Source organism: Pleuronectes platessa, chromosome 7 (genome assembly GCF_947347685.1).
Source record: "Pleuronectes platessa chromosome 7, fPlePla1.1, whole genome shotgun sequence".
Taxonomy (NCBI): Eukaryota; Metazoa; Chordata; class Actinopteri; order Pleuronectiformes; family Pleuronectidae; genus Pleuronectes; species Pleuronectes platessa.
The window spans coordinates 19,764,474-19,791,295 of NC_070632.1; the positions used below are offsets into that span (position 1 = coordinate 19,764,474).

The 26,822-nt window shown below is 41.7% G+C and overlaps 1 protein-coding gene across 2 annotated transcripts in view; it reads left to right on the forward strand.

The window, feature by feature from the left end:
• The first annotated feature begins 3,819 nt into the window (after positions 1-3,819).
• Positions 3,820-26,822, forward strand: part of fbln1 (fibulin 1) — a 33,492-nt gene continuing 10,489 nt past the window's right edge. The window contains exons 1-16 of one of the 2 annotated variants that reach the window (XM_053427264.1): positions 3,820-4,108; positions 7,782-7,890; positions 11,538-11,667; positions 13,967-14,126; positions 14,727-14,789; positions 14,898-14,984; positions 15,136-15,273; positions 15,776-15,913; positions 16,428-16,571; positions 16,679-16,804; positions 18,051-18,176; positions 18,826-18,945; positions 19,403-19,534; positions 19,624-19,747; positions 24,466-24,611; positions 26,407-26,547. In XM_053427264.1, the coding sequence (XP_053283239.1) occupies positions 4,054-4,108; positions 7,782-7,890; positions 11,538-11,667; positions 13,967-14,126; positions 14,727-14,789; positions 14,898-14,984; positions 15,136-15,273; positions 15,776-15,913; positions 16,428-16,571; positions 16,679-16,804; positions 18,051-18,176; positions 18,826-18,945; positions 19,403-19,534; positions 19,624-19,747; positions 24,466-24,611; positions 26,407-26,547 (1,939 nt within the window). In that variant the 5' untranslated portion in view covers positions 3,820-4,053. Of the gene's footprint in view, positions 4,109-7,781; positions 7,891-11,537; positions 11,668-13,966; positions 14,127-14,726; positions 14,790-14,897; positions 14,985-15,135; positions 15,274-15,775; positions 15,914-16,427; positions 16,572-16,678; positions 16,805-18,050; positions 18,177-18,825; positions 18,946-19,402; positions 19,535-19,623; positions 19,748-20,300; positions 21,752-24,465; positions 24,612-26,406; positions 26,548-26,822 lie in introns of those variants that run through there. The other variant, XM_053427265.1, reaches the window with a different exon arrangement.

Here is a 26,822-nt window from a genome sequence, read left to right on the forward strand (position 1 = left end):
GTTGTTAGTTGTTTTTTTCAATGGAGCAGACCTGCAAATGTAATGTTTTAAAGGTAAATGTTAAGTGTAAATTATTTATTAATTTGTATTAAATATACTTTGTTATATTGATAGAATTTTACTTTGAAGAACTAAACAGGCTGTTAACATTTGTCCAATTTATTTCCAAAACTCTTTTTTTCCCAACATAATAAGCAAATATGAAACATAAGCAACAACTGTTCTAAATTAAAAGATGACCAAAAACAATAGAAGAAGAATATAATATCTATGGAGTCCATAAAAATATCTTACATTTTTCATTAAAACAAGGCATTTATATCCTATTTCCAGTCTTAATGTGCCACTTCCCCTCCACAATCATCCATTTCATGTGTTCAGTATATAGGTTTTAAACATGTTAGTTTATTCTATATATATTTTTCAGTTAATGTTTTCCTTTGCACACTCAGCATAATGAACTGTTATAATATCCACAGCCAGAGCATTCAGCTATAAGCATAAACTTGCATTAAAGTCAGCTGAGAGGTGTTTACAGTGGACATTAAAATATGTCCCACTAACGCATTATTAACCTCCTTGCGACTCCTTCCCCCTTTAACAAGTGTCTGTGGTTGTGTTTAGTGACAGTGAAGAAGACCTGTGGGCCCCTCAGTCTGCCTGGCTCTGGTACTGGCTCTGGGCTGATTGACACAGATGTGGCGCGACAAGCTTTGTTGAGCTTCAAAGGAAGTGTGCACCAAAGGCCCCCCCCCCCCCCCCCCCCCTCACAACAAGATTACCACTGTTTGAATGCGTCCTTGGTCAGTCCAATTTCCTCCACCTATGAGCTCGGAGGGGTCAGGCCATGCTGCTGTTTCTTGTTAAAGCTTAAATGTTGATTGGAGGTGAAGAAGAGGAAACGGGACGTTGGCCTCAGACGTTCCCTGTGCTGTAACCAGCCCTCTGGTTTGGGCCTAGCACTGACCTAGCTCTCATTTTGGGCATTCTTTGCTCCTTATATGGTCTTTATGAGCCTGTATCTGCATTACACTGAGGCAAGGATAAGATTAACGCCTGGCCAGCCGTTGTTTGGTGACGGTTAGGAGGTTGCTGCATCCTGGAAGGATAGATATCAGCAGAAATCTCATTCATGCTGCTAAACTTACAGTGTTCTCTTGACTCTCTCTACTACTATTTCACTGCTACTAACTTTCTACTACTATTTTCATTGAATTTCGTAATGATATTGAAATTGACTTGCAGAGAATCAGCTAAAATCTTAAAAGCCATCACAATAAAAAAGACGTCTGCTGCTGTTGTCAAGGTTATTGTATTGTATGTTTTTGACTGTGATGGATTACACAAATAAAATCTCAGCAGACTCATTTTTACACCACAGTGGGAAGATTTCCAAATAGATTTAGTAGGACATTTTTTATCTGGGATACGTGTATTAAAAAAGAGAGTGGTAATAAATCTAAATAAGGAAGATAAACACCATATAATTCAGACCTTTACATTTCTGCAGTTCAGCTATTGTAATATTGTGTCATATTGCAGAATAATGGAGACAAGTGGCTGCCTGGAAGTCACACAAACACCATTCCTACGTGTGTAATATACTTTTATGTAAATTTTTCAGCAAATCATGCAAAACACTAGCGTCGTCGTTTTAAATATATATCGTCTCTGCTGCCAGGTTTCTCTCATAGGACGTCTGTGGTGCGCTGAGGAGTAGAGAGAATGAGACGCAGCTCATCACACACTAGACTTTTATCCAGCGCAGCCACCCCATTTATAACTGCCATAGACTTGCGGGCTCCCCTGTATGCCTGTGGTGTCCCAATATCAAGTCCTTGGTGATGTTTCTAGACTGGCTAGACTGGTGGTGGAGACATATGGGTCTGATTAGACGATCATTTAACCTTCCTCTGTCACCATGCCCAGAAGTCAGGAGACTGATTGAATTTGCAGAGGGCCTTAGTTGGTACAAAATGTTTATAATACAGTCTAGCAATTATTTCTCCGCTCCTTGCCAATTCTGGTGGACGTGAAGCGTGAGTGTATGTGCATGTGTGGTTTGTTTATACCCGGCTCCTTTGCACAGTTCATTATCACCGTGGCTGACATCTGTGGCGCTGTTACAAAAGCTCTAATTCATTAACTTTGAGGGGTAAATGCCCCACTTTTTATTTGGTGCAGCTGTAAAGTTTAATAACGACAGAGAAAAATGAGCTCAGTTGGAAGCCGAGAGCGACAAGTAATAAAGCTGTGCAGATATCAGATTAATGCAACAGCAAAGAGGCAGGTTCTGATTTCATTTCACTTATCATCGCCCTGAAGTCAAGTCAAGACCAGTCAATTTTATTTATGTAGCACATAAAATATCACAAGAGTCAAAGTACTTAACTATCCTGGCAAATAAAACAAGCATGGATAAAAGATAAGATATACAATGTTGTAAATATTGTATAAATATTTTAGGAAAAAAGAAAAACAACATAAGTGAACACAGAATTCACAGAATCATAAGAAAGACTTATGGATGGAGTGACTCAAAAGAGACATTTAAATTAGATAAAAAATTATTGACAGTTGGACAAGACCTGATGCAGAGACAGAGACTGTTCCAGAGTTATTGGTGCAGCAACAGAGAAAGCCTGATCTCCTTTAGATACCTTTAAGGTGCAACAAACCCAAAAAGTAGCAGTAAATAACCTTATTTGCTGACACAGCACTGAGTATTTTACCCCCTCTCTCTTTCTTTCTTTTTTTCCCCTCTAACTGAGATATCAGTATTACAGTCCGGACATAGCCACAAAAGATTTTTAAAATACCTGAAAACCAGCTCCAGATGTTGAGTAATCAGTCCAATCATTAATCACAGACTGAAAAACTCTACTCTGCTCAGGATGGGGAGACAAATCTGCACGTGTAGCCTGAAGACTCTTGCGAATGCTTCAGTAGTCTATGGAATGGGAGTGAGGGTACAGCTCCCTCAATAGTATCACAAATCTTAATCACTATCAATCATATGACATCTACCTACTAATTCTACAAATGTCTGTCTTTCTGTCTTCATGTGGAACATATATGTTGGGAACCGTTCATCTTACTGGTTCCGCACTTGGCATGTGTATTCTTACACGTAATGTGTTCAATATGAATTAATGTGAATAAACAGATGGTCAGCGCTCTGTAGCAGTCAGTGGGGACAGGACAGTGTGCCTTCAGTCTGTGAAGTCACAATACACAGATTTAACACTATTTAAATTACAGAACTATCTTGAAAACCTTTTGCTCAACAGACCCCTGAAACAGCTGACATAATTCCACTTAGATAAAAGCTACATATGTAAACAGTAAGTAAGCAAATTCAGTTGGATCTTATAAAAACATTTATCAAATCTTACTTGCAGATAAACCAGGTAGAATGAACACAAAGTTGTGTAACTTCTCTCTGCACCATAGACTGTTTATAAAAAAGCTCTGCACACAAAGTCCAGCGCACAACAAAAAAGTAAAGTGACAGTTTATTGTTGAGCTGTTTGAGGAGGACTCACAACTGACATGTAATAATTGTGAAGAAGTTCCAAAGCATATAATATTTATATTTAGGATAGGCCTTTCTGTAGATCTATTACTGTTAGGCTACATATATGAATTATACTACAATCTCACTTCTAAGCATAAACACCCCCTGTGTGTACAAATATATTTTAAAGTGTTATAACCTACAACGGATCTCACAGTTAATAGCTCCCTAGCAGGGAAGGAAAACGCAGCTTTGATAAGTCGCTGTGTGCATGTGGCCCCGTGCAGCCCGCCCCTTGCCGTGCCATCATCATTAGACGCTCATTCCTCCAGTCACGCTGCAACTGCGCCTCTCAGCTCCATCACATCACATCCACCTCTCGCACGGTGCAGTCTGTGTTCTCCCGATAGAGCGCCGCCGCCGATCCACTCACCATCCTGCAAAGAAAACTCACCAAACTCAACAGGAAGCTGAACGCGCTGGGATCTGCTTCACTTCACTTCACAGCAGCATTGGGCAGAGTCTCTCCTCATTCAATGGGTCCGTGTGTTGTGCTGCTCTGCTCCATGTTCGGGCTCCTGCTTGGCCAAGGTAAGTTACCTTTCTGCGAGATAGATCACTACTACGTGACTTTTACTTATACTAGGCTGAACCAAGCCGAACAATGGCACTGTGGTAAGATACAGAATATATGTGGTATGTATTGTATTTTTATACATGGGTTTACATGGGTGAGAATCATAGTGATACCAGACAAAGAGTAAGAGGTGATGCATTTGTCATAGGACTAGTTGGGACATGTGATGAAAGCACACTTCAAAGTTGGCAGCGTCAAAGTGTAACAAGTCTGGACTGAAATGAGGTCTGGTTTCCTGTGATTTCATTATAGATGATTCAAATCACTTCTATTGTTTTCCCACTTAAAAAGTAGGTTATTACTTTTAGCAGCTATAAATTAACTGCGTTGTGTCTGACAAACTCCAGATTCTACATTTATTTATAATCAGAACTGGCTTTATATGCCAAGTATGTGCACACATACTGGGAATTTGACTCCTGTTTTATATTACTCTAAGTGGACTAAGATAGAAATACACACACTGCTCTAGGGACAAGGAAAACAACAACAAAAGAAACAGAACAAAGAAGTTAAAGAATGATACACAAAAATACTTCATGTATATTGGTGGATGTTCCCGATTAAATACATACAGTAGCATGTGAAAAGAAAAGTAGGAAAATATGTAGAATATGAAAACAATCGAAAAGTAAACCAACATCTACTCTCTTTTTCATGCATTACATTGTCTCAATGCAGTAGCCCTAAATTCAACTTGACTCACAAAGTGATGAAAGAAAAGATTTCACATCAAATGGAGGAGTGTTAAAAATGCAGATTCGCATAAGTCTCAAGTGAGAGTTCTCACCGCCATGGTTTCTGTACTTCCTGCCCTCCAGGCCAAAGGCCAAGTACCTTGGTATGCTGTGATGCAGTGTCAGAATGGCCGCTGTCTCACCAGGACATGGTGGTCTAGACAGACAGGTGTGATTTATACTTGAGTGCTCACAGCAGGGTTACCAAGATATAGGATGAAGCATATCCAAAATGCTCACGGTCACCCTGCTCACACATGGGGCAATTTTCACAGTCAGTGGAGGCCGCCCTTATCCAAGCTGCTTTCATTGTGCGCGTCAAAGGTCAGTTTGAAGTCAACTTCAGTCAGCTGTCAGCTTGACCTGTTACATAACTAGAGCCCCTAGAGATCATTGTGTCTGTTTATCATATAAAGACCTGATCTAAGGAGGAATATGACAACGAATAGATAGATAGATAGATAGATAGATAGATACCTCCTATGTATAACAGCCTTTTTATGTCACTGAAAAACCTCCAAATAAGTGCAGCCTGTAAGAGATGCACTTCTGTAGTGACGAATGGCCAACTCCTCTGTTGGGTGGAGCTGAACCACTGGGCTCATTAAGCCCTGTTTACATGAGGCGTCTAGACGCAGGCAGTCAATTTGCTGCTCTGCCAAGAGAGAATGGCCCTTCACAAACCAGCACCGCCATCCAAGATGGAAATCAGCCGTCTCCAGACAGACAATGCATCAGCAGAAACAGACCACTGTGGCAAACTGTATCTAGACTGCAGAAGCAGCTGCGCCTGGTTTGCCTCTTTTGATAAAACAGAACCATGCAGATTTAGAAGCACTTCTGGTCTTTGAGTTTAGATTGCAAAGCAGCAGACAGTGGTGGCGTTGGAATGACCCTGCAATGCTTAGTGGCTTAGAGTCAGTTATCAGCAGAGGCCTACTGTGGGGAGAAATCCCCAAAACACATCACAGGGAGCAGTTTAACATGCATGACAAACTGTTCCTGTCATTTAAAATATACTTAGTGGGCCCCAGCAGAGGAATTCTCCGGAATTGGTTATTTGGTGGAATCTGGGAAGTTGCTCCCTGGTTGCTTTTCTAGTTTTATTACAAAAAGGTTGTTTTGCAAAATGGTACCAGTTTCTGATAATGGTAAAAACAATGGAGATGGGAGAACTACTCTATAAGAGTATTCAACATTTAACACCTTTAATGGCAGCCACTGCAAAGTTTTATTATCAGCTTTTTGCAAACAAAATGCTTTGTGATAGTCTTTTTGGTGTTACCTTACAGGTCTTTAACATTCACAGACAGAGAGAGGGAGACTCAGAGATGGCCTACTTGGTAAACCCATGTGAAAAGCTTTTAAAATATCATCTCATTTCATCCAGCTGTTATACGAGGTTTATTGGCCAGAGTATTCTGGGATGTGCCAGACTTCCAGAAGTCGGTAGTGAGTCAGCTAATGTGGCTGCCGAGTAATAAATCCTCCGTCCGCAGTCAATCCGTTCTGCCAGGTTAATCATCCTTTGTGTAGTAGTTTTGATTTCAAGTAGCCTGACTCGCTTTCATAAGACAAAAATTCACATCTTAATCTAAGAAATACGTAGTTGTTGTTATATCTCACTCACACTTCAGGGCTGCACACCTGGGTTTTTAGAAACCTGAAAACTAATCTGAGAAACTGGGTTTTATTCCAATGCTAGCACTTTGTTGTTCTGAGGTTTATCGGTGCATAAAGCTGTTTAGGATGATGACTATTCCTGATTCTTCTTCCCTTTGGATTTATTGGCCAAAATGAAATTCCGTCCTGCCCCTATGGGACAAAGAAGCGAGTCTGTAAGGCCGAGGCCTGCTCTCCCAGACACTTGTCCTCCCTACCTAATCTAACCATCTCAAGTCCATGACGCCAGACGTGTCACAGCAGATGCTGAGTCTCAGCCAGATGGATTTATGCAGTGCGTTTCACAATCACTTTCCTAATAATTCAAAACATTCAGTCAGAAACCAGCAGCATCGCATATTCTATTACAATGGATCAACAACATTTATTTCACAGCGAGTTTGTTTTCTCCCTTTTTTTCTCTCGGGGGACTTACTGTTAATAACAATTTGGCAAACTTATCCTGGGTTTAGCCTAAGGTAAGAAAAAAAGTAAAGAGTCTAATCAGCCAAAGCTATTTCAAATTTGGCAGATCACACAAACCACAGGCAAATGAACATACTCGATGTGATTGCGTCAGCTGATTGTTTACAGAGTCGAGGAATTCCACGCTCTCTAATCCACATGAATAAACAGCCAGATCACCACAGAGTTGGTTTGGCTCCAGTTTTTTGGGGGAAAAATCCTCTCTTGCGTGTGCAACAACATATCCATCACTGTCTTTGGCACAAAAAAAGTATTTTGGGATTTAAAATTGCCAAACAGATTCAGAATTTTCTTTCTTCGTCTTTCAGAAAACAAAATGTAACTTGCCTTTTAGAACATTGGGAGGATTCTCTTTTCTTTGGATAGATTTCCAAATACCATGATTGTTATCCACTTAATTACTGAAAACAATGCGTCAATTAGCAGGAATTATTTTTGCCAAAAGAAATGTGTTATGTAAAGGCATGAAAACATTGAACCATACTTATGACTGTGCCATTTAATATACTTATCTAGTCTTGGGCAGTTTAAAGGGTACGCAAACATACTCTCATCCCCCTCATGTATCCAGGCAGGTGTGCCTGCCTGTCTCCTACAGTCATTATGGGCGTCCCCTCAGCTTGACAAATAATAATACCAGATATGAAAATGTCCCAAAAGTAAATGTGCACAAATGTATTGCTTTCCTAAACTACGTTACATGTGCAAAAAACCTAAATTGTTTTATTTTTAATGTCTGCAGGAGCAGAGCAGGTCTCGATAGAGGACTGTTGTAAGGATGGACAGAAGCGAGGCAATGATAACGAAGACTGTGCATCCCTCCCTCTCATCTCTGCGTCAGACACATGCAGGTAAGCGGGTGCTGTGAAGTATATAGCTTTGTCCTAATTCTGGATCCGGCTCCTTCAGAGGACTCAGTCTACATGGCCAACAAAGGAGGTGGTCTTTGTAGACTGTTGAGGCTTCACCAAAATGAGACTGGTTTGTTCTGCCGAGGCTGTGATCAGTGTACCCATATCGTCTGGCCCTTTGAACTGTTGCATGTTTACCATTAGCTGTTTGGTGGATTTGAAGGGTGATACTCAAACGTTGGATAACTTTTCACCTACCTCTTTGAAAAACGGTTCGTCACCAAAGCGCAATGAATCCTCGGATAGTTTGGTCCCGGAAGGATCCACCTGTTGGAGCCTTTGTTTCTCAGGCATGAAAGGATACATTGGTCGCCTGCATTTGGAGGAGCCTTCGAAACGGAACATCCTTGTTGCGCCGTTGTGACACAATCGGTCTTCAAATGCAGCCTGTGAAGGATGCAACCCCTGAATTGAGACACAGCGTATGTGATACATTGCTGTATCTGATAAGAAATCTATGCATCACAAGGCTGAGGGTGCTCTAGTAGAAGTCTTATCTGGGGCATAGTTCCGATTAACAAGTCATTAACTGCTTCACCCTTTGTCACAATCTTACATTTTCTATCTGCACCACAGCAGCTCTTGCAATACTGTCCCAGAGCGATTTGGTCGTTTGCATGGTAGGAAAATTCAGTTGGCTCTTAAAATGAGATTGTTTTACCTCACTCCCGTAAATCTCCAGGCACATTATTCACTTCACGTGAGAGCGGGAAACACTAATAGTGATGGGATAATAACAGGCCTGCTGGTAACCCTAGAAGGTGTCCTGCCACAGGTTCGGGGCCCATAATCCAGAGAGGTCTGCTGCTGTGAACGCTGATGGCAAACACATTTACCGTAGCCACCCTTAGTGATCCCAAATTTGTCTAAATTATAGTGTGAGGGGGAGCGGAGGAAGAGGGCAGGGGTTTGTGGGGGGAGCAGGGTGTATTTGGGATGTGGAAAAGGGTGAGGAGGGGAAGAGGGGGTCAGGAGAGGGGTTGTTTCAAAACCCAGGAAATACCTCAGAGGTGAAACGTGACATAGAGGGAAAACGGAGAGATGCAATAACAGGAAATCTGAACGACTACTTCAGACACCAAAGGGGGGAAAAGAAAGTACGCATGAAGTGAGAGAAGAGAAAAAGAAAAAACAGGAGCGTGTCTGTGCCCTTAAAAGGTTCGGCAGAGGAGGTGTGCGCCTTGACGTGAATTCTGGGTCCACAGCGGTTTATGTGGGAAGAGATTTCTGGTAAGAGTTGATAAAGAGGCTTGTTGGAAATGACAGAGGCGTTGTGAGGGGGTGGCATTTTTGTATGCTCCCAGTAAAGCTTCAGTGAAACAGATTCTAGCCAGAAAGAAAGCAACACTCTTAATTGATGGGCCTGCACCAACAGAGAGCAAATAGATAACAGGATAGAGTCTGATGTAACCAAAATATAAATTAACTGCTGTCATGTAAATGGGCTGTGCCTCTTACAGATCACTGATTTGACATTTTAACATAACACTACAAAACGTGGTGTTTCATTGATCGCTATAGAGGTATACAGTTTGGATCTCTTCTTTGCAGTGAGCTCAGACGTCAAGGCACTTTCTGTACCAACATGTTAGTACAAATATTCTAAATCCCATCTGTAACACATTAGCAATGATTTCTAAAGGATTAGTGAAATTATTATGACCTGACTAACTGTTGGTCCATTCTGACAGGAAAGGCTGTCCTAAGAATGGATGGATAGGTTGGTTGGTTGGTTGGTAGCACCCAGGTTGGTTGGTAGGTAGGTAGGTAGTTAGGCTGGCTGGCTTGTAGGCAGGCAGGCGGGCAGCCAGGTTGGTAGGTTGGTAGGTAGGTAGGTAGGTAGTTAGGCTGGCTGGCTGGTAGACAGGCAGGGGGGCAGCTAGGTTGGTAGGTTGGTAGGTAGGTAATTAGGCTGGCTGGCTGGCTTGTAGGCAGGCAGGCGGGCAGCCAGGTTGGTAGGTTGGTAGGTAGGTAGGTAGTTAGGCTGGCTGGCTGGTAGGCAGGAAGGCAGGTAGGCAGGCAGGTTGGTAGGTTTACTTAATTTATCCCAAAATGGGAAATCCCTGTCATACAACAGCAAAGTATCATGTACATAACACAGTATACAAAATATTAAAATCCAAAAAAAAAGTGAGCAAGTAAGGAGTCGTTTTGTTTTGTAATACCATTAAAGGAGTATTACCCAAACTCCCACCATGAGTAAGGACTTGTGGAGGTGGACACATATAAATCCGGGAAATGTTGGTTTAACTCTGGTCTGAAACAACGCAACAAAGGCCTCAGGGAGAGCTGCTCAACCCAGATTAAACCCAGTAATGTCAGTGTTGCAAAACAAAAATACACCTCCACTGAATCCTTACGGGACTTTCACATCCCACTCATCCCTGAAGAGGTTTTTACTGTGACAACTTTGAGATCCCCCAGCAGGCTCGCCTCAGGCTCATTTTAATGGGCTGCACTGAAAGGCACTGTTGTGTTGCACTGCCACAAAAAAGAGCAATGAAAATGGATAAGAAATTGATTGGCGGACTGACTGATTCATACTTTATTGACAATTGTCATTATCTATTAAGTCATAACTATTAAGACAGGAAAAACGAAGGAAAATTACATCAACACAAGCCTGAATTGGGATCTAGGATCCCAATTGGATAAGTTCCATTTTAATTTTAGGATCAAATGATGCATAAAACAGTGCTTTGACTCATATTCACTGCTCAAAACATTTTTGTCAGAAACAATGTTATAAAATGTGATTGTGGCAGGCTGAGTCATGCAGTTTCTCAAGGGTTTGGCCTACAGTGTTTGTGCAGATTTAAACGTCATTAGACATTTCCTAAGGAGTCTCAGTTGCTAGTTTCAAGTCTTCTTCAACACAACATGATTTTGGAAATTCTGATCCCATTTCGTGTAAATTGGACAATAAGGCACGGCCTGCATTTGGGCATGAATGCCGTCGTGATTGACAGGTAATACTGTCCAATGGGTGCGGATCATATGTGGGTGTGTACACAAGCTTTGGGTCAGTCCCACCCCCTGCTCCTCTTACTATAATTTTTCTGGATTCAGAAAAACAAGATAGCGGTGGTCAAAATATCAAATTTGCTGCTGTGAAACAATTCATGTCAGTTTGATCTTGTAAATGATGAGTTGTCGACTGTAGTAAACAACACAGTGTAGGTGATTATCACAGCAGCACTGTCTCTAATGAAATGTCAATCAAGTTTATCTAATCAGATGACAATTTACCACTTTGCTTTTCAATCATCTACACTAACATTTTCATCCCTTCCAGTTATTAATTGTTATAGGGGTGTTATGGGCCACGAGTTGTGAATGAAGAATGTTAGACTGAGGAAAGGAGGAAACATGGCTCAGTTATTCATTATATCACAACTGTTTTCATCATATTGGTTTTAAATTAATCGTATAACATCATAATTGATCCCTCAAATTGTCATTATAAATCAATTTCACTGCTTCATTTGTCTTTTCACTAAAAATGTTTGTTGTTGTTCATACTGCGCTGAGGGAGCTGAGAATAACTGCACCACCTGTGTTTTGTGTTGTTTTCTTCCTGTTGACAGGATAGTGCAGGAGCAGTGCTGTGTGACAGTGCTCGAGGATAACATGTGCACCACTGGTATCAACGTGGCCAAAGACCAAGGATCCTGTGACTCTTTATTCAGTAGCACCTGCGAGACCAAGACGACAAAGGTCTGTTGTGTGTGTGTGTGTGTCTGTGTGTGTCTTTCTAACATTAAACACTATAATCAGAGACAACAAGATGGAATGAAACTGCTGTGTGCACCAAAAAACCCTCCTCCACTCCAATCAATGCACACTATTCTGCTGGACAGCTAGATTGGAGGCAAATGATTGATGAACTGAATGTGTTTTTGTGTGCACATACGTGTGTGTCTGTGTGTGTGTGTGTGCCAGGAGCAGAATGAGGCATGTCACTCCACGGCAGAATGGAGCTTGTTGCTGTCAGATGGATTATAAATTCAGACTCTCGAATCTTCCCCGGGCTCACAAAGCACTTTTTTGGCCTTTCTATTATTTTTTTCCCTTTTTCAAATAATCCCCTCTGTGTGCCTCTTTATTTTCACAACACTCAGCACATCAACACATCTTGGAGATCCATTTTAAATGAAATGTAGAGAGGCAAGGAGGCAAGTTGGTGCGTTTTCTTGACAGGATGAGGTAATTGTCAGCGGGGGCAGCTTGTCCTCACTTGATCTCCTGTAAAGTGCAGACAATGGCTCATGAACGAGCTCAGGTAAGGAGAGTATAACAAAGGGTTTATAGAAAAGAAGGAGACAGTTCCCCCAACTTGTTATATAATTATATTATATAACTCATTACATCATAATAAAAATATATATTCTCTACCTAACCCTCAATGGGCTTCTTTCTCCCCAATAGGAGATTTTATTATCTTAGAAAATGTAATAAATCCCTAGAAATATTCAACATTTTAGGGAATTTATCTATAGTTTGCTCCTTTGTCAAGAGTTAAATAAGTCTGTGCCATACCTGGGGAACTGAAGATGGTAAGCTTAGTTGAGCTCAGGCTTTAGACTGGAAGCAGAGAGAAACAGCAAGTCGGTATAGAATTTACCGGCACAAAAGTGTACAAATTACAACCTGTTTTTACTGGACATGGATTTTAAAGAAGCCTTTGCAATGCATGCCAAGAAATAGTCAGGCCAGTATATAGGCTAAAGCAAATTGGGTGAATGCGTTAGAATGTAAGTTTTAGTCGCAAGATTGTTGGCCACTTGGGGGCAGTGTAAACACTTAATGGCATGGTCACCTTGTTAGCAAACATTTCATTATTTACTCATCCAGCTGATACAGGGCAGCATTAGAATTGGATTGAATGAAATCAAAGTCCACTATCTATTTTCCTTTTTAGCTGTTTCCACATAAAGTATTTGGCTGAAGAAGGTTCACCTGTCTGCAGGAGTGAGGCGGGGGAACCAAACCAATGATCTTATAGATGCAACAACTCTGTAGGGCTGAGGGGAATCAGCAGAGTAACTAAAGTCAACACCTTTCATATTATACATAGTTAGTTGCATTATGAAAACATTGATTATAGATTTTAATTTCTAGGGTTTTTGCACACTTTAAAATGTATTTTTGGTGCATACCTCTGTGTTTCATCTAGTACTCTAAGCTTGACAAGTCCTGATTCAGTAAACTATGTAATTATAGTTGATGAAGGATAGGAAAGCTTTTTGTCTGTGGGCACATTTGTTGTTGGCACATGTCTATCACTGGACTTTATCCAGCTATTTGGATATATTTTTTTTCTGCACCTTGGACGGCATCAAGGCCACAGACACACAACCGCACGCACACACGCGCACACAAACGCACACACACACATACACACACAGAGTCGCAGATAAAACTCGATTTTTGTGTGGCATGTGTCCAGTCTTGCAATCACTGCAATTACAACACACTCACACCACAGACTGTCAGATTTCACTTAATATACTCTCATTGCCCACAGGGAAACAACACATCGTTCTCCACACTCTGCACCGCACAACCCCCCCCCCCCCCCCCTCCTGACATTACCGGGTTGCTGTAATGATTGATTGAGCGGGTCTCAGCCAGAGGGGATGACGATCATCTCATTACCGTTTGCCTGTCCGTCTTTGTTAGTGACTTTCTGCCGATCTTGCCTGTCACTCTGTCTGTCTGCCTGTCCGTCCGTCTGTCCATCTGCCTGAAGCCTGTCAGGTGTCTTATCATTCAGCTTGAGTGTCTGTCTGAATCACCTCATCCTCATTCATCATTCTAGAAGTCTACACGTCTAACTACAAAATCTCATCCCACAATTTTTTTCCCCGTGGCTTTCACTTGCCCTGCTACATCAGTTTTGGATTGAGTGTTTTTTTCCCGTCTTTCTGTTCTTTTACATCTTTTAAATGCACCTGTCTGTGCCCCCATGCCATCTAAAACGGAATGGGATGGTAATGTTTTCTCTTTTCTGTAGATGTGCTGTGGCTGTTGTCTTCTGGGGAAGACGACCCAGGAGCAGGGCCTACCATGCTATAACAGCCTGTCTGTGGGCTACCAGTGTGGCCTGGTGTCCCGGGCCTGCTGCATGGAGGGAGCCTCAGATAACCAGACAGCACCAACAGCACAAACAGAGTGTGGGTGAAAAATAAACTATCGTGCAGTTTTTCTCATGTTTGTTTGAATGAAAGCAGATTATGTGGCTTTGGTATAAAACAGAATCCGGTACGAGAAAGCCTGTTCATCAACACATTCAGTTTCTCAAAATATTGGATTCATACAACCCATAAGAAAAATGAGATGGAGAAATCAGAGTGCCTCTTGTCTCGTCAAACAAAAGCCCACGCTGTCCCCTGGTGGCTGTATGTGGTCAGTGCCTTCAACTTTCACAGGAGATCCATCCACTATCTATAATACTTTGAAAGCTGACATTTGGAGAGTTGCGAGGTAAACCCTGGACCAGTCACACCTATGGACAATTCAGAATCTCTAATTCACCTAATCCTAATCTGTATGTGTTTGGACTGTGATCGATTTTAGGTAGGCTTTTAATTTATTGCTGTCTAATTTATTAATAAGCATCTTGGCTTCGTGACTGTGTTTTGCATTATAAGCAAGTTATTTATTGTCCATTCAAAATTAAGTCCCCGGATTATTAATTTAAAAAACTTTTTTTCGGAAGAAATAAAGTTTTGATTTCAAGCTCTATAACAATTCTTTATGTTTCTGTCCCACAGTACCAAGCAAGGATGTAACCATTGAAAAAGGAGATAATTCAGTGTTAACCGACCAGTGTGACGGTACAGTATAATAAACCAAATGGCTGTATAAGCTCTCATATTTAAGTAAATGGCTTAACCTTGCAAACAATGTGAACAGTTATGAGCCTGTTTGTGTTGCTTGTTCAGGGAAATGTGCTCATGTCTGTGTCGGCAACAACACCTGTGGCTGTTTGAAAGGCTACAAACTCAAACCAGATGGGAAAAGCTGTGACGGTAAGACTCTTCTAAGTTCTTTTTATATTTGAATAGTCAGACTGCTTAGAGGAAATTTTGATTGGTGTGATACGGAAATTAGGTGGAGCACAGTTACCATTAATGTTTACAGAATATATGTGCAAAATATTATTTACTCCTCTCCTCTCAGATATAAACGAGTGTCTGCTGGGAGCCAGTAACTGTCGGGCAGGACAGCGATGCATCAACAAAGAGGGCTCATTCCGGTGCCAGAGAGAGGTCAGCTGTGGAACTGGCTATGAACTCACTGACAACAACGACTGCAAGGGTCAGTTTAATGCATTTATTTATTTTTTGAATCTAACCTTTATTTAACTTGGTATAAGGGAGACAGAGCAAAGATAGCACTGACTATTTCAAGGTTACAAAATATAAATATGCTCAGACAATGACTAATGAAAATAGAGCATGTTACATACTTTAGAGACACTAATCATAGCTTCAGAGAAATACATCAGATTCTGGAGGTTGTTTCATGAACAGGGTGCAAAGTGGCTGAGAAATATTCTGTAGTTTTGAATAAATCGAGTGACATGGTAGAGCAGCACCTAGTGGAGTTAAAACAGGAGTAGCAGTTCAGGAAGTGATGTATATAAATAATGTCCCTATAATCTACAATACATGTAGCCTGAGCAGGGGTTTTTGCTCAATTGAGATAGGCCTTGTTTGTGCAGGGACAATATGAACATGGATAATATGCACGAGTTGTGTGTTTGCAGGTTTTCTCAGTGCATGTTCAATAATAATTCTGCTGTGATGTCGTCATCCAGATATTGACGAGTGTGAGGCTGGTATCCATAACTGTGGCCTGGTGTTTGAGTGCCAAAACAGCCAGGGGTCGTTCCGTTGTCTTCCCAAGGTCAAGTGTGGGGTTGGCTTCATCCAGGATGCCCTGGGCGAATGCATTGGTAAAAATCTGCACCATAACAAATGACACTGTAGAGGTGTCTCATCCAGAGCTTTGGAGACATACATCTGCTTTTCATTATCATAACTGGACACTAGAAAGTACAGACCTCCGCCAAGGCACAACAGTCCCTTAAGCAGACCCCATTTCAATTCTCTACATCCAGATTTTTATTTAGATCTGCACCAAATTTCATACACTCATTAATATCAGTGACCTAAAAATTCTATCCATCAAGATCCACAAATTATTCTACCCTTTCTTGCAATGAAAAGAAAGTGATAATTCTTTCTTGGGTCACCCCTCCAAAATTTCATGGAAATAGGTTGAGTACTTGTAGTGTAATTCTGCTAACAAGCAACCAAAGCAGACAAGAACATAACGTCCATGACGGAGGTGATAGCTCTTTGTGGATTTCTACCTCCTCATGCATAATACTGATGAATCAGAGTATCGTCTCTTCATAATTTAACATCATAAACAATAATAATATTATAAACAATCTGTGTTTTCAGATATCAATGAATGTGTTAGCCACACCGGTCCATGCAGCAGAGGACAGGTCTGTATGAACACAGTTGGCTCCTACAACTGCCAGAGGAACTCTGTGAACTGTGGTCGGGGATACCACCTTAACGAAGAGGCCACACGCTGTGTTGGTACGGCTGAGCAACTGGTCATCCCTAGATACAAAAGCATCATAGTGACATACCTGTGCACATCATGCATGTATTCTTTGTTGCTTACTGTACATTCCTGTCTGCAGATATAGATGAGTGTAAGGGCCCTGAGAAGGTCTGTTCAGGTCATGGTTGTATCAATCTGGTGGGCTCGTACCGCTGTGAGTGTGGGAGTGGCTACATCTTCAACAGCATCAGCCGCACATGCGAGGGTAAGGAACCAGTCGATCTTGTCTGATGGTTTTTACATTGTAGCTCAGTCCAAAGTACATTCACTGAATGCAAGTGAAACATCCATCCATCCATATCACTTATCCCTCAAGAGTCGGGGGCTGCAGGTAATTGTAAGTCAAACACTGTTTACCAATTGTGGTTGCTTAGAATCTGTATAATATTATATTATATATTTTTTATATTAGACCACATTTTGACTTGTTAAAGCAGGAAAAGCTCAGGTGTAAATCAAAAGTATCACAGAGACAATATATACCCTGCTCACGTTGTATATAACCCCATCAGGCAATATTAACATTTTCATGTTATTACAATGCAATTTTATAATGTCATCATGAAGTCATTAAAACCATATGACAACGAATGATTGGTTTATCTAAATAAACTCTATATCTTATTGGTTACATTCTTACACTATATGATGCCATCCTCTGACCTCATAATGATGTCATGAGGACATCATATTCCTACCATATGAACTCTATCTATAGTCCCATATGATGCAGAGATACCTTGACAAAAGCATTTTCATTAATAGTGAATTCTTCATGATGTTACTTTATATTATGTCTCTATCTCTGGATCTCTTTAGACCATATTGACATTGACGTAAGAAGAATCAACTCTCAAATTTAATCATCTAATGATACTGTTACAAATTCCTTCTCCTGGAGCCAAGTGCAACACAGCGAACACAGGAGAAGGATAAAAAGGTTTTATTGTGCCCCAAAAAACTGGTAAATTCGGTGAGGAGGGAGGTGGCAGTTAAGCGAAGTTGGTGGATGAGCAGAGGTGAAGGCAGTTTGACTTGGCTGCTGAGGCAGTGGTCAGCAAAACACAGGAGGCAGGACTGGAGACTGATGAGCCATCAGCCACACACACATACAAAACGTAGAGACTTACGAGAAAGAACAGAGAGACAAGGGGAAACACAGGGAAACGTGGTAAAAGTAAGTCCCAGATATTCAAATGTTCCCACCAATTTGGTTTGCTGCACACACACACATATACACACACACACTCCACTCCATTAAGTACCAAATCAAACCATGTCAGTTTGTCAAAGCCAGAGCTTGTCTAAATGGAATGCATCCAGCCGTCATTAACATTATTAACTCTACCTTTGCTTTTCCTGTTTCGACAAGTCTAAATGTGTGACAGGAAAATTATCTATTTTACCATTTCATTAACTGACTGTGGGGTGTTTTCCACTTTGTGTCTCAGATATTAATGAATGCAGGCACTACCCAGGCCGCCTGTGTGCTCACAAGTGTGAGAACACTCTGGGGTCATACAAGTGCAGCTGCACGACAGGGTTCAAGCTGTCCGCCGACGGCAGGAGTTGTGACGGTAAGTCATACTCAGATATGGATGATTGCAACAGTTTACATACAGAATGTGCTCTGCATAGTGTACATATTGACAGTTTTATACCAAATGTAGGAAATGAAGTGGATGTGTGGGTCAGCATGTAAGGTGGGTTGATTATTTGCCCCTGTCCACATTTTGTAGTGTCCTTAAGCAGCACACATAACCTCCAATTCCTCCTGGAGTGTGTTAAAGAGACATCATATTTTGAACCAAAACATCCTCCAAATTAATTTACCTGTCTGTGATGTCGTAGTTGTGCATGATATAAAGTTCTTTATATTAGATTTAGTCTCCTGGAAATCGTATGCATGGTACAAGGCTGTTTCGTAGCCCCCTTTGCAAATTAACCATGTGCAGGAGTGAGCCCTGTGTGGTTACCTGTTACCTAAAAGTGAGTGTACTGTACTGTTTCAAATAAAAGAAAAACATTTGAGTTTGTTACCCTTGGAAAAACACATCCTCTTGTATCCTCCCCCATCTGTTCAGTGTAAGCACATCCTCAGGAACCAGCTCACATCCACACTAAGTGTATAACTGTGAATGCAACTGTTTACTTTGTGCATATTCCTAAGGACAGGCGCAGTTGTTTCCAGAAGTTCATATTGTTCTGTGATAACCTTTTCTCTAGATCTGAATGAATGTGGGAGCAACCCATGCAGTCAAGAGTGTGCCAACGTGTATGGCTCGTACCAGTGTTACTGTCGCCGTGGATACCAGCTCAGTGACATTGATGGCATGACTTGTGAAGGTAAAGTGGAAGCACCTAGATGAATACCATTCTGGAAGTGCAGCAGGTTTCCTTCTGAGCAGTTCTATAGGTTTTGAGCTAGCTGCTGCTATGTGTCAATATATTCACTGTGATTTATCATCAACCAACGATTGCCTGTTTCACCAGCAAGGACCATGCCACAAAAGTCTAATAGAGGATTTTACTGGGATTGATGAGTTCGGTATCAGAGAGTTCGGGGAGAGTGGGGATGAGCAGAGGCAGGGATGAGGTAGAGGTGGATGAATAGATGAAGGGAAGGGAAGGGAAAGGATGAATTGAGAAATCTGACACAAACAGAGCCTGATGGGTTGACCAAGTATATGTGGGCTTGACAGGTATTAAAGGTGTGGTCCTGACTAGTTTTACTTCCTTCATTTAAGGGTGTATTGTTTTCTCTGGTATAGCTTGTATTTATTTATTTCTGTATCCTCTCTAGACATTGATGAGTGCGCTCTGCCCACTGGAGGTCATATCTGCTCCTATCGCTGTCACAACACCCCCGGCAGCTTCCACTGTTCCTGTCCCGTCACTGGCTACACCCTTGCACTCAACGGGCGCAGCTGTCAGGGTGAGCTGTCTTTAACGTAACGCTGCAGTATTACTGTGTGTCATTTCTATGAGTGTTTCCAAATAACATCTGGGTGTTTTCTCTCTCAGATATTGACGAATGCGCAGCGGGAACTCACACGTGTGCGGAGAACCAGAGCTGCTTTAATGTGCAGGGAGGATTCAGATGCTTGTCCTTCGAGTGTCCAAACAACTACCGGCGTGCTGGAGAAACGTGAGTCAACCTGAATTTTGTCTCTGCTGCAGAGGACACAACTTTGGATTTAGCGTTTGTCTGGGGAGTTAATGTGTGTGATTTAAAGGAATCGAGTAAATAGACACACAAACACTCACAGAGCAAGATCCATGTGTGTATGGTCACCATGGTACGAGCTCTGAGTACAGGGATAATTTAATTTATTCATACATATGGGTTAAGGCGCTGCATGTCATGCTGGAACGACTTCAGGAAAGATTATTGGCTGTAGCATGATTTGTTTTTTTTAGAATGATGCATATGGATATTTATCGAGTCCCATTTTGGCTCATATTCAGTAGAGGCTGGGATGCCCAGCCTTGTTTGGAGGCACCAGTGATAGAGCGTCTTGCATGATCCCACAGAGGGCACCATGACTGGCCTGTATGGCTGCTGAGACTGATGTCCCCTCCACTGCATGCCATGCACGGCAAATGAAACTTACACCCGGTCTCTCTTTCTCTCTTTCTCCCTGTGCCTGTTTTGTTCTGTCTTGCCCCTGCCTCCCCCCAACCTCCTTTTCTTTTTGCAGTCGATGTGAACGCTTGCTTTGCAATGAGTCTGTCGAGTGCCTGGCCATGCCGCTGAGAATAACCTACTACTACCTCACGTTCCCCACCAACATTCCCGTCTTCACCAACATCTTCCGCATGGGCCCCTCTAACACTGTCCCCGGCGATGACATCGGGATTGCTATCACCACTGGCAACGAGGATGGTTTCTTCAAGACGGAGCAGGTGCCCTCCGGCGGCGTAATGTCGGTGGCGAAGCTCATCAACAAGCCGCATGACTTTGATCTGTCCCTGGAGCTGAGGCTACGTCGCTACGGCACGATCAGCACGTACCTGGCCAAAGTGCTGGTGTTTGTTACCCAGGAGGAGCCCAGAGTACCTTACAACCCCCTACTAGAGTAGACATGGGTGTTAAACAGGGATACAGCAGTTACTACACTCTTAAAAAAGATGTGTCATTTTGAAATGGATTGTCTCATGGAGAAAACGCAAGTTTATCCTCAATGTCATGCAAAATTAACATATGGTATATTGATAGCATAGCAAGGTGATACAGTCTAGGCTGCATTGTAACATATGGCAGAAATATACTGTATGCAGTTAAATATAAAACATCTGATTTCCAATCAGTGATAAGTACCTATATAATTCACCATCACTCGATTCTCTCATTCATGGATTTATTCCATTTCAGACAGACAACTCAGTTTGAAATGTTTATTGCAACAGCAGCACATAGAGTCTGGCATCAAGGGTCCGACTTCATCACTTCCCATATATGAGGACGTAGCTATAATGGTTGGTGATAAGCAAATATATATAACCCCATGTCAGAGCCTACAGGTGGAAGCTAGGGTGGTGAAAGGGCTGAATCGACAGGCAGTGATAGGCAGATGGATACAGATCTAGTAAGTACAATCTCAACTGATGTCCTAATTAAGGATCTGTTATCTGTTATTTGGGGTGTTTGTATGTCGGATTATTTCTTGAATGTTCACAGTGACTCCCTGTAGTCCTCAAAACAAAATGTTATGCAAAGAAAGTCCGACCCCCCCCCCCCCCTCCCTTTCCCCCCTGAAATTAAAACAAATATGAATTGATCCCATATTAAACTTAAATTTAAGATGACAAGTTATTTTTAAGAGTGCATATACAATTCAATAAATTCATAAAATCAGAATTTTGTATTAATGTAGTATTTTACATAATCAACTTTTTTAACAGTAGACTTAAGGAGCCTTATTCAGTAGTTAAAAATGAAGCCGAACTGAATGTATTCTGGAGGTAAGGCACCATGTTGGCCGCTAGGTGGAGTTCTAGGGCAGGGTAACTTTTAAAATGGTACCGACCTAGGTCTGCTGACAACTGAGTGTAATTTGATGATGGTTGCATGATAAAATATAACGTTTGCAGTATTTTATGGTTTATGTGCTGGATGACGGTTTTTCTATTAAAATTGAAATTGAAATAACACATGTTCCAGTCCTTGATAATGGTACATTCTTGGGTTTAATCAAATACAGCAAAGGCAATCAGCTGGAATGTGAGGCCACGTATAGATGGAGGCATGAAGACTGCCCCTCATAGTATCATATTACTATTATTCCAATGGCTACAGTGATGAGGACATTTAATGAGTCATGAAAATATCTAGTAATGCATGTATTTTAAGTTTTAAACTGATCCGATTCAAAAAAGGTGAAGAAAAATACATACACAAGCTCCTTTAATACACATTGAATAAACATACCAATTTTAGACCACAACTGAATTAATAATGATGTAGTCATTAAGGTTATAAATGTTTCCCAATTAAACATTTCCTGTATCAGTAATGTTTGTACATTAACACCAGCTAAGAAACAAAAAGTAAAATATCCCGCCTATGACTTCAGTTATGTACTATATGGCTCAAAAGTATATTAGGTAATTCCACACCTCCAAATTTCAGTCGAAAGCCTTTTAATATAGTGATACCACTTTCCAAACGTCACTTACCTTGCACCGCAAATATATCTTTCTTTCTGTCAGTTATTTTTATGCACTTCTCTTTAGCTCTTATTACATTTTGGGCTTAATGTGAAATGCACAGATTTCCACTGCATACTGCGGGTGTAAACCCCAAAGCAGACAGATAATCCAAATGAAGGCTGAGTAAGTGACACACGATGGGATGCAGTGGCAAAGGAGCGGGAAATGTGCACCAGCAGGAGAGAGTATAAATAGTCTGACATGCTGTGAGGCTGCTGCCTGAGGGCTGTGGCTTATAATAACTGTAAATTCAGATGTCCTAGGTTCCTCCTGTCCTGAGCTGTCAGGCCAGTAAGGATGCACTTGGACCCTAGTGGGGATATCCTTAAAATAAGAACATAGTGGCGCGCAGGAGGTTTTTTCCTCCCCTTTGACATTGAGTTATGGGGCTCTGGGCTCTGGCCGGTGGTCTGAACAATTTGTGGTGCAGCAACATCACCGCGCACAGAATGAATGATGCCCTGCAGTGTTTTTGTTGGGGCGTTATCAATGTGCTGACTATAAATAATAATTACCAAAAAAAATAAAAGGCCTTACGCTTGACCAGAGGACTTTCATCCAAAAAGTCTGTTTTTCTTTCTGGTCTGAAAGTATTGGGGTTTTTCTCCTTGGCTGGGCCACGTGAGGCATGGGGAGATGAAGAAGACATGCACATGTGCATGCATGCATGCACCCATACACACTCACACACTTACACAGGCATGTTTGCATGCACAAGAGCATACTTGCACAAATGAGCATACACACACATACAGGCATATTTTTATGTGATATGCACATATTAATAAGCACATGGTTCTGTAATTAGCCCCACTTGCTGCCCCTTCTTTGAAGTGCCCATCTGTGTGTAAGGGGGCAGTTCACCCTGGGTCATTATCTTCTCGTAAATCTACTCTGTACCTCAACAGAGCTTTCACCTCATCCTCTAGAGTCCTGCTCAAGTCTTTCTGCAGCTCAGGCCGTGGTATTATAAACTAGGAGAACATTTTGTGGGTTTAGCCTGGGCCAAAGCAAAACTTGGACCCACCCGCTAATTGCTAATTACAAGCCCCTACCCAGTGGTGGCTTGACTTTTTGTCAGGGGCTTCTCTCCTCGCTCTCCATGAAAGGAGCCCTGCAACTCAAGCCAGGCTTGGGCTTTCAGCTGCAGCCTATAGGTCCCCTGAGGAGCGCCAGAGATCCACGGCCCATGACTCACAGTGTGTACTTGGCTGCCATGCACATTTACTGGACTCATACATGGCAACCTGGCAGTTTTCATAACCAAGTTGAACCATGCACCGATTCGTCCCCTTTGCAAAGACCAAACTTGAATTAAACATCTTGGATGTCAAAGTCAAAGACTTTTAAAAAGTTTCAAAAGTCTTCTCTTGAGCACAAGTTCCTCGTCGTTTCGAAGACAAACCCTTGATTTACGAGGTTGTTAAATGCCTTACAAACCTCTCTCAGAGTCTTATGCAGCAGACAGGTAGTGAATAGCGATACTTCAGGTGGCGTTAGCTGTAGGAGCCAGCAGAGGCCCTTCATTCCCTCCAACCTGTCACTGATTAGTCTGTGGAATAAACAAAGCCCTAAATAATAGGATGAGAGCTGCCCTGGGGAAAGGCTGGGGAGTTGTCTAGTCATGTTGCTCACAATTTAAGAGACTTTTAGAACACTCCCTTGCCCCATAAATCCTCTGCAAGAGATTATCTGATGTGAAGCCGGGGATGCTCAACAAATCCAAATATTTTCCTGAGCAGGTTGTGGATCATTCTCTGTGAGTGCAGTAATTCATTCCCACACAGCTTGAAAAAGTGCATCAATGGCAGCGTGAGTCTCCACAAGCTACGAAGTCTGGCTTTGGCACGAGCTTTGGCCATTATTTGTTGGTTTATTATTCTTCAAAACCACACACATTGTTTTTTGATGTCGACCGCTATATCCAGTATCCATTCTGTCTTGTTGATATATTGTTTGTATAGTGACTGTTGAAGTTGGCCCCAAGAATTCTTGATTACGCAGCGGGCTGCTGCCAATGAGACCCTGTTATTGTAAGCTTTAGGAACTTGACTTGATAAATCTTTGTATAGACATTACCTAAAGGTCAAAAACCATTTGTGTATTTGTGTTTTTGTTTTTGTTTTGTGTGTGTATGTTTGTTCTCCCCTTTAGGGCACCAAGGCTTGAGCGCTCTGACATCATTCGCTGTATAAAGTCCTGTCAGCCCACTAATGTTGCCTGTGTCCTGGACCCTACACTCTCAGTGTCCCACACCATCATATCCTTGCCCACGTTCAGAGAGTTCACAAAGCCAGAGGGTAGGTATAGGGCATTTTCAAATGATGATACAAAAGTCTTGCTATGATCTAAATGGACAGCAAAAGTGTTGAAAAAGCCATCCATCCATCCATCCAATCATTATCTATGCTGTTAATACTTTGAGGGTCACAGGAGCGAGCTGGAAATAATCCCAGTTAACAACGGGCAGGATATGGGGTTCCCCCTCGACAGGTCCCCAGCACATAGATTACAAAAACAACCATTTAAATGTTTTATTTATTTACTTCTGTTAACATTTTCTGTAAAGAGTTAGTAGAAAAGATTAATACTACCTTCATATTTGTGGGGTAAACAATTAAGAATCTTGGGTCAGTTGTGAGTCAAGCTCAATATGTTAGGGATTCCTGTGCAAACAGCCGATATCCAGACCAAGACGTCTTCCATTTGAGAAACACTGTTTACAGCCTGACTCACAACATGAGATGCAAAGTCGATGTGAGTCAAATGCTTCTCAGTAAAAAACACAAACGGCGATCCAATTTGTAGGTGTTTGAGATCCAGACGACATTTTGGCAAAAAATCGAAGAGCAGATAGCAAATCCATCTTAGTCATTGTCTTCTACCTCTTGATTCCCTCTTCCTGTAGTCAAGGCTGCTCTAACGTGATTAGTCACACTAGAAAAGGAACATATGAATATGAAAAATCTGTTTATAGAGATTAGCAGTCAGATAGCTTAGTTTTGCATAAACAGTGGAACCAGGAGGAAAGAGATAACCTGGCCATTTAAACTGCAAACACTGTTCCTCTGAAGTGCACTACCAAACCTGTTAATTCAAGCTACATTCACGATAGATAAAGAAGTGATGGTAGGTAAATTTTACTTTTGGACAGAGCCAGGCTAAGCTAGTCTGTTTCTGCCTGCTTGCAATTGCTATGCTAAGGAAAGGCAAGTGGCTATAGCTTTGCTTGAAATCTGCCTCATGAGAACTGCATCAATCTTCTTATATAACCATTGACAAGGAAGCAAAAAAATTATATTGACCAAATCGTTGAACTATTGCTTAGAAGTAATACTTAAAAATGTACTGATCATAAAGCTCCCCTGACAATTATTCTGTATATCTATCTACATTTTCACTAACCCACAAAGCCCATATCTGTGGCTTTTGTGACAGAAGACTCTATTAAATCTTTGGAAACAATTCATTTGAAGACAGTTTGATAACTTGTGGTCTTTCAGTGTCACTGTGGTCCCCAGCCTTCGCCTTTTTACCATTAGCTTTACTATATCTCCTTTAATCTCTAAGCTACCATCAAATGCATTTTCCTGCAGTTGTTAGAAACCATGGACCTCTGCTCCCCAAATGAACTATTCCCTGATATTCTCCATGCAGTGTGTAGATACTTGGGTAGCCCACACCAGAGATTAAGTGCCACGCTAGTTGGACACTGTATGAGTTACCGCGGTAATCAGTCGCAGACAGTGACAGCTGACAAGCATCTATTGGCCGGCATGCGGAGCTTGCTTCAGACACACTCATGCTCACTGTCACAGGCAGTAAAGATCTTGTCATTTCTCATAAGTTCTGAGTTGGGGTGCAAAGGACTCTTCGGGCCCTTCAGCTGAGCAACAGTATTGAAAAGCCTCAACCTTCCTGTGACCCTCTCAGTGCACAATAAACACAGACCTTTCCGTCTCTCGTTTTATTGTCTTCTTCTTGGAATGGAGAAAAAAAAAGGAACTGGCACACATTTGGCGGTGCAATCCCTGTGTGATTATGAAGGTTTTAGGCTCCAAAAGCTTTTTGTGTCTAATTGTTATCTTCCAACAGAGATTGTTTTCCTGAGAACCACGGTGCCGGCTTACGGGTCCTATCACTTAGGCAGTTACGATGTCAAGTTTGAAATCCTGGAAGGCAACGTGGAGAATGCCTTCGACATCATCAAGCGGGTAGAGAATGGATTGTACGTTGGTGAGTACAATGTGTTTCTTCACTTTGTGTGTTGTGAATTCTGAACCAACCAACCCAACCAACATTTGACAACAGAAGCTTTAACATGCAGCCTGCACCAGCCGACAGCCTCAGTGACTGGAAATTGCATTTCTTTTTGACAAAGTTGGTGGTTTCTGTGACCTCATTTCTCATTTCGAAATATATATACTCATTTTTTCACAAATCAAACTCACATGTGCACGCTGAGAAGGGACAAAAATCTTCCACAAGGAATGTCTGGACCCTCTGACATA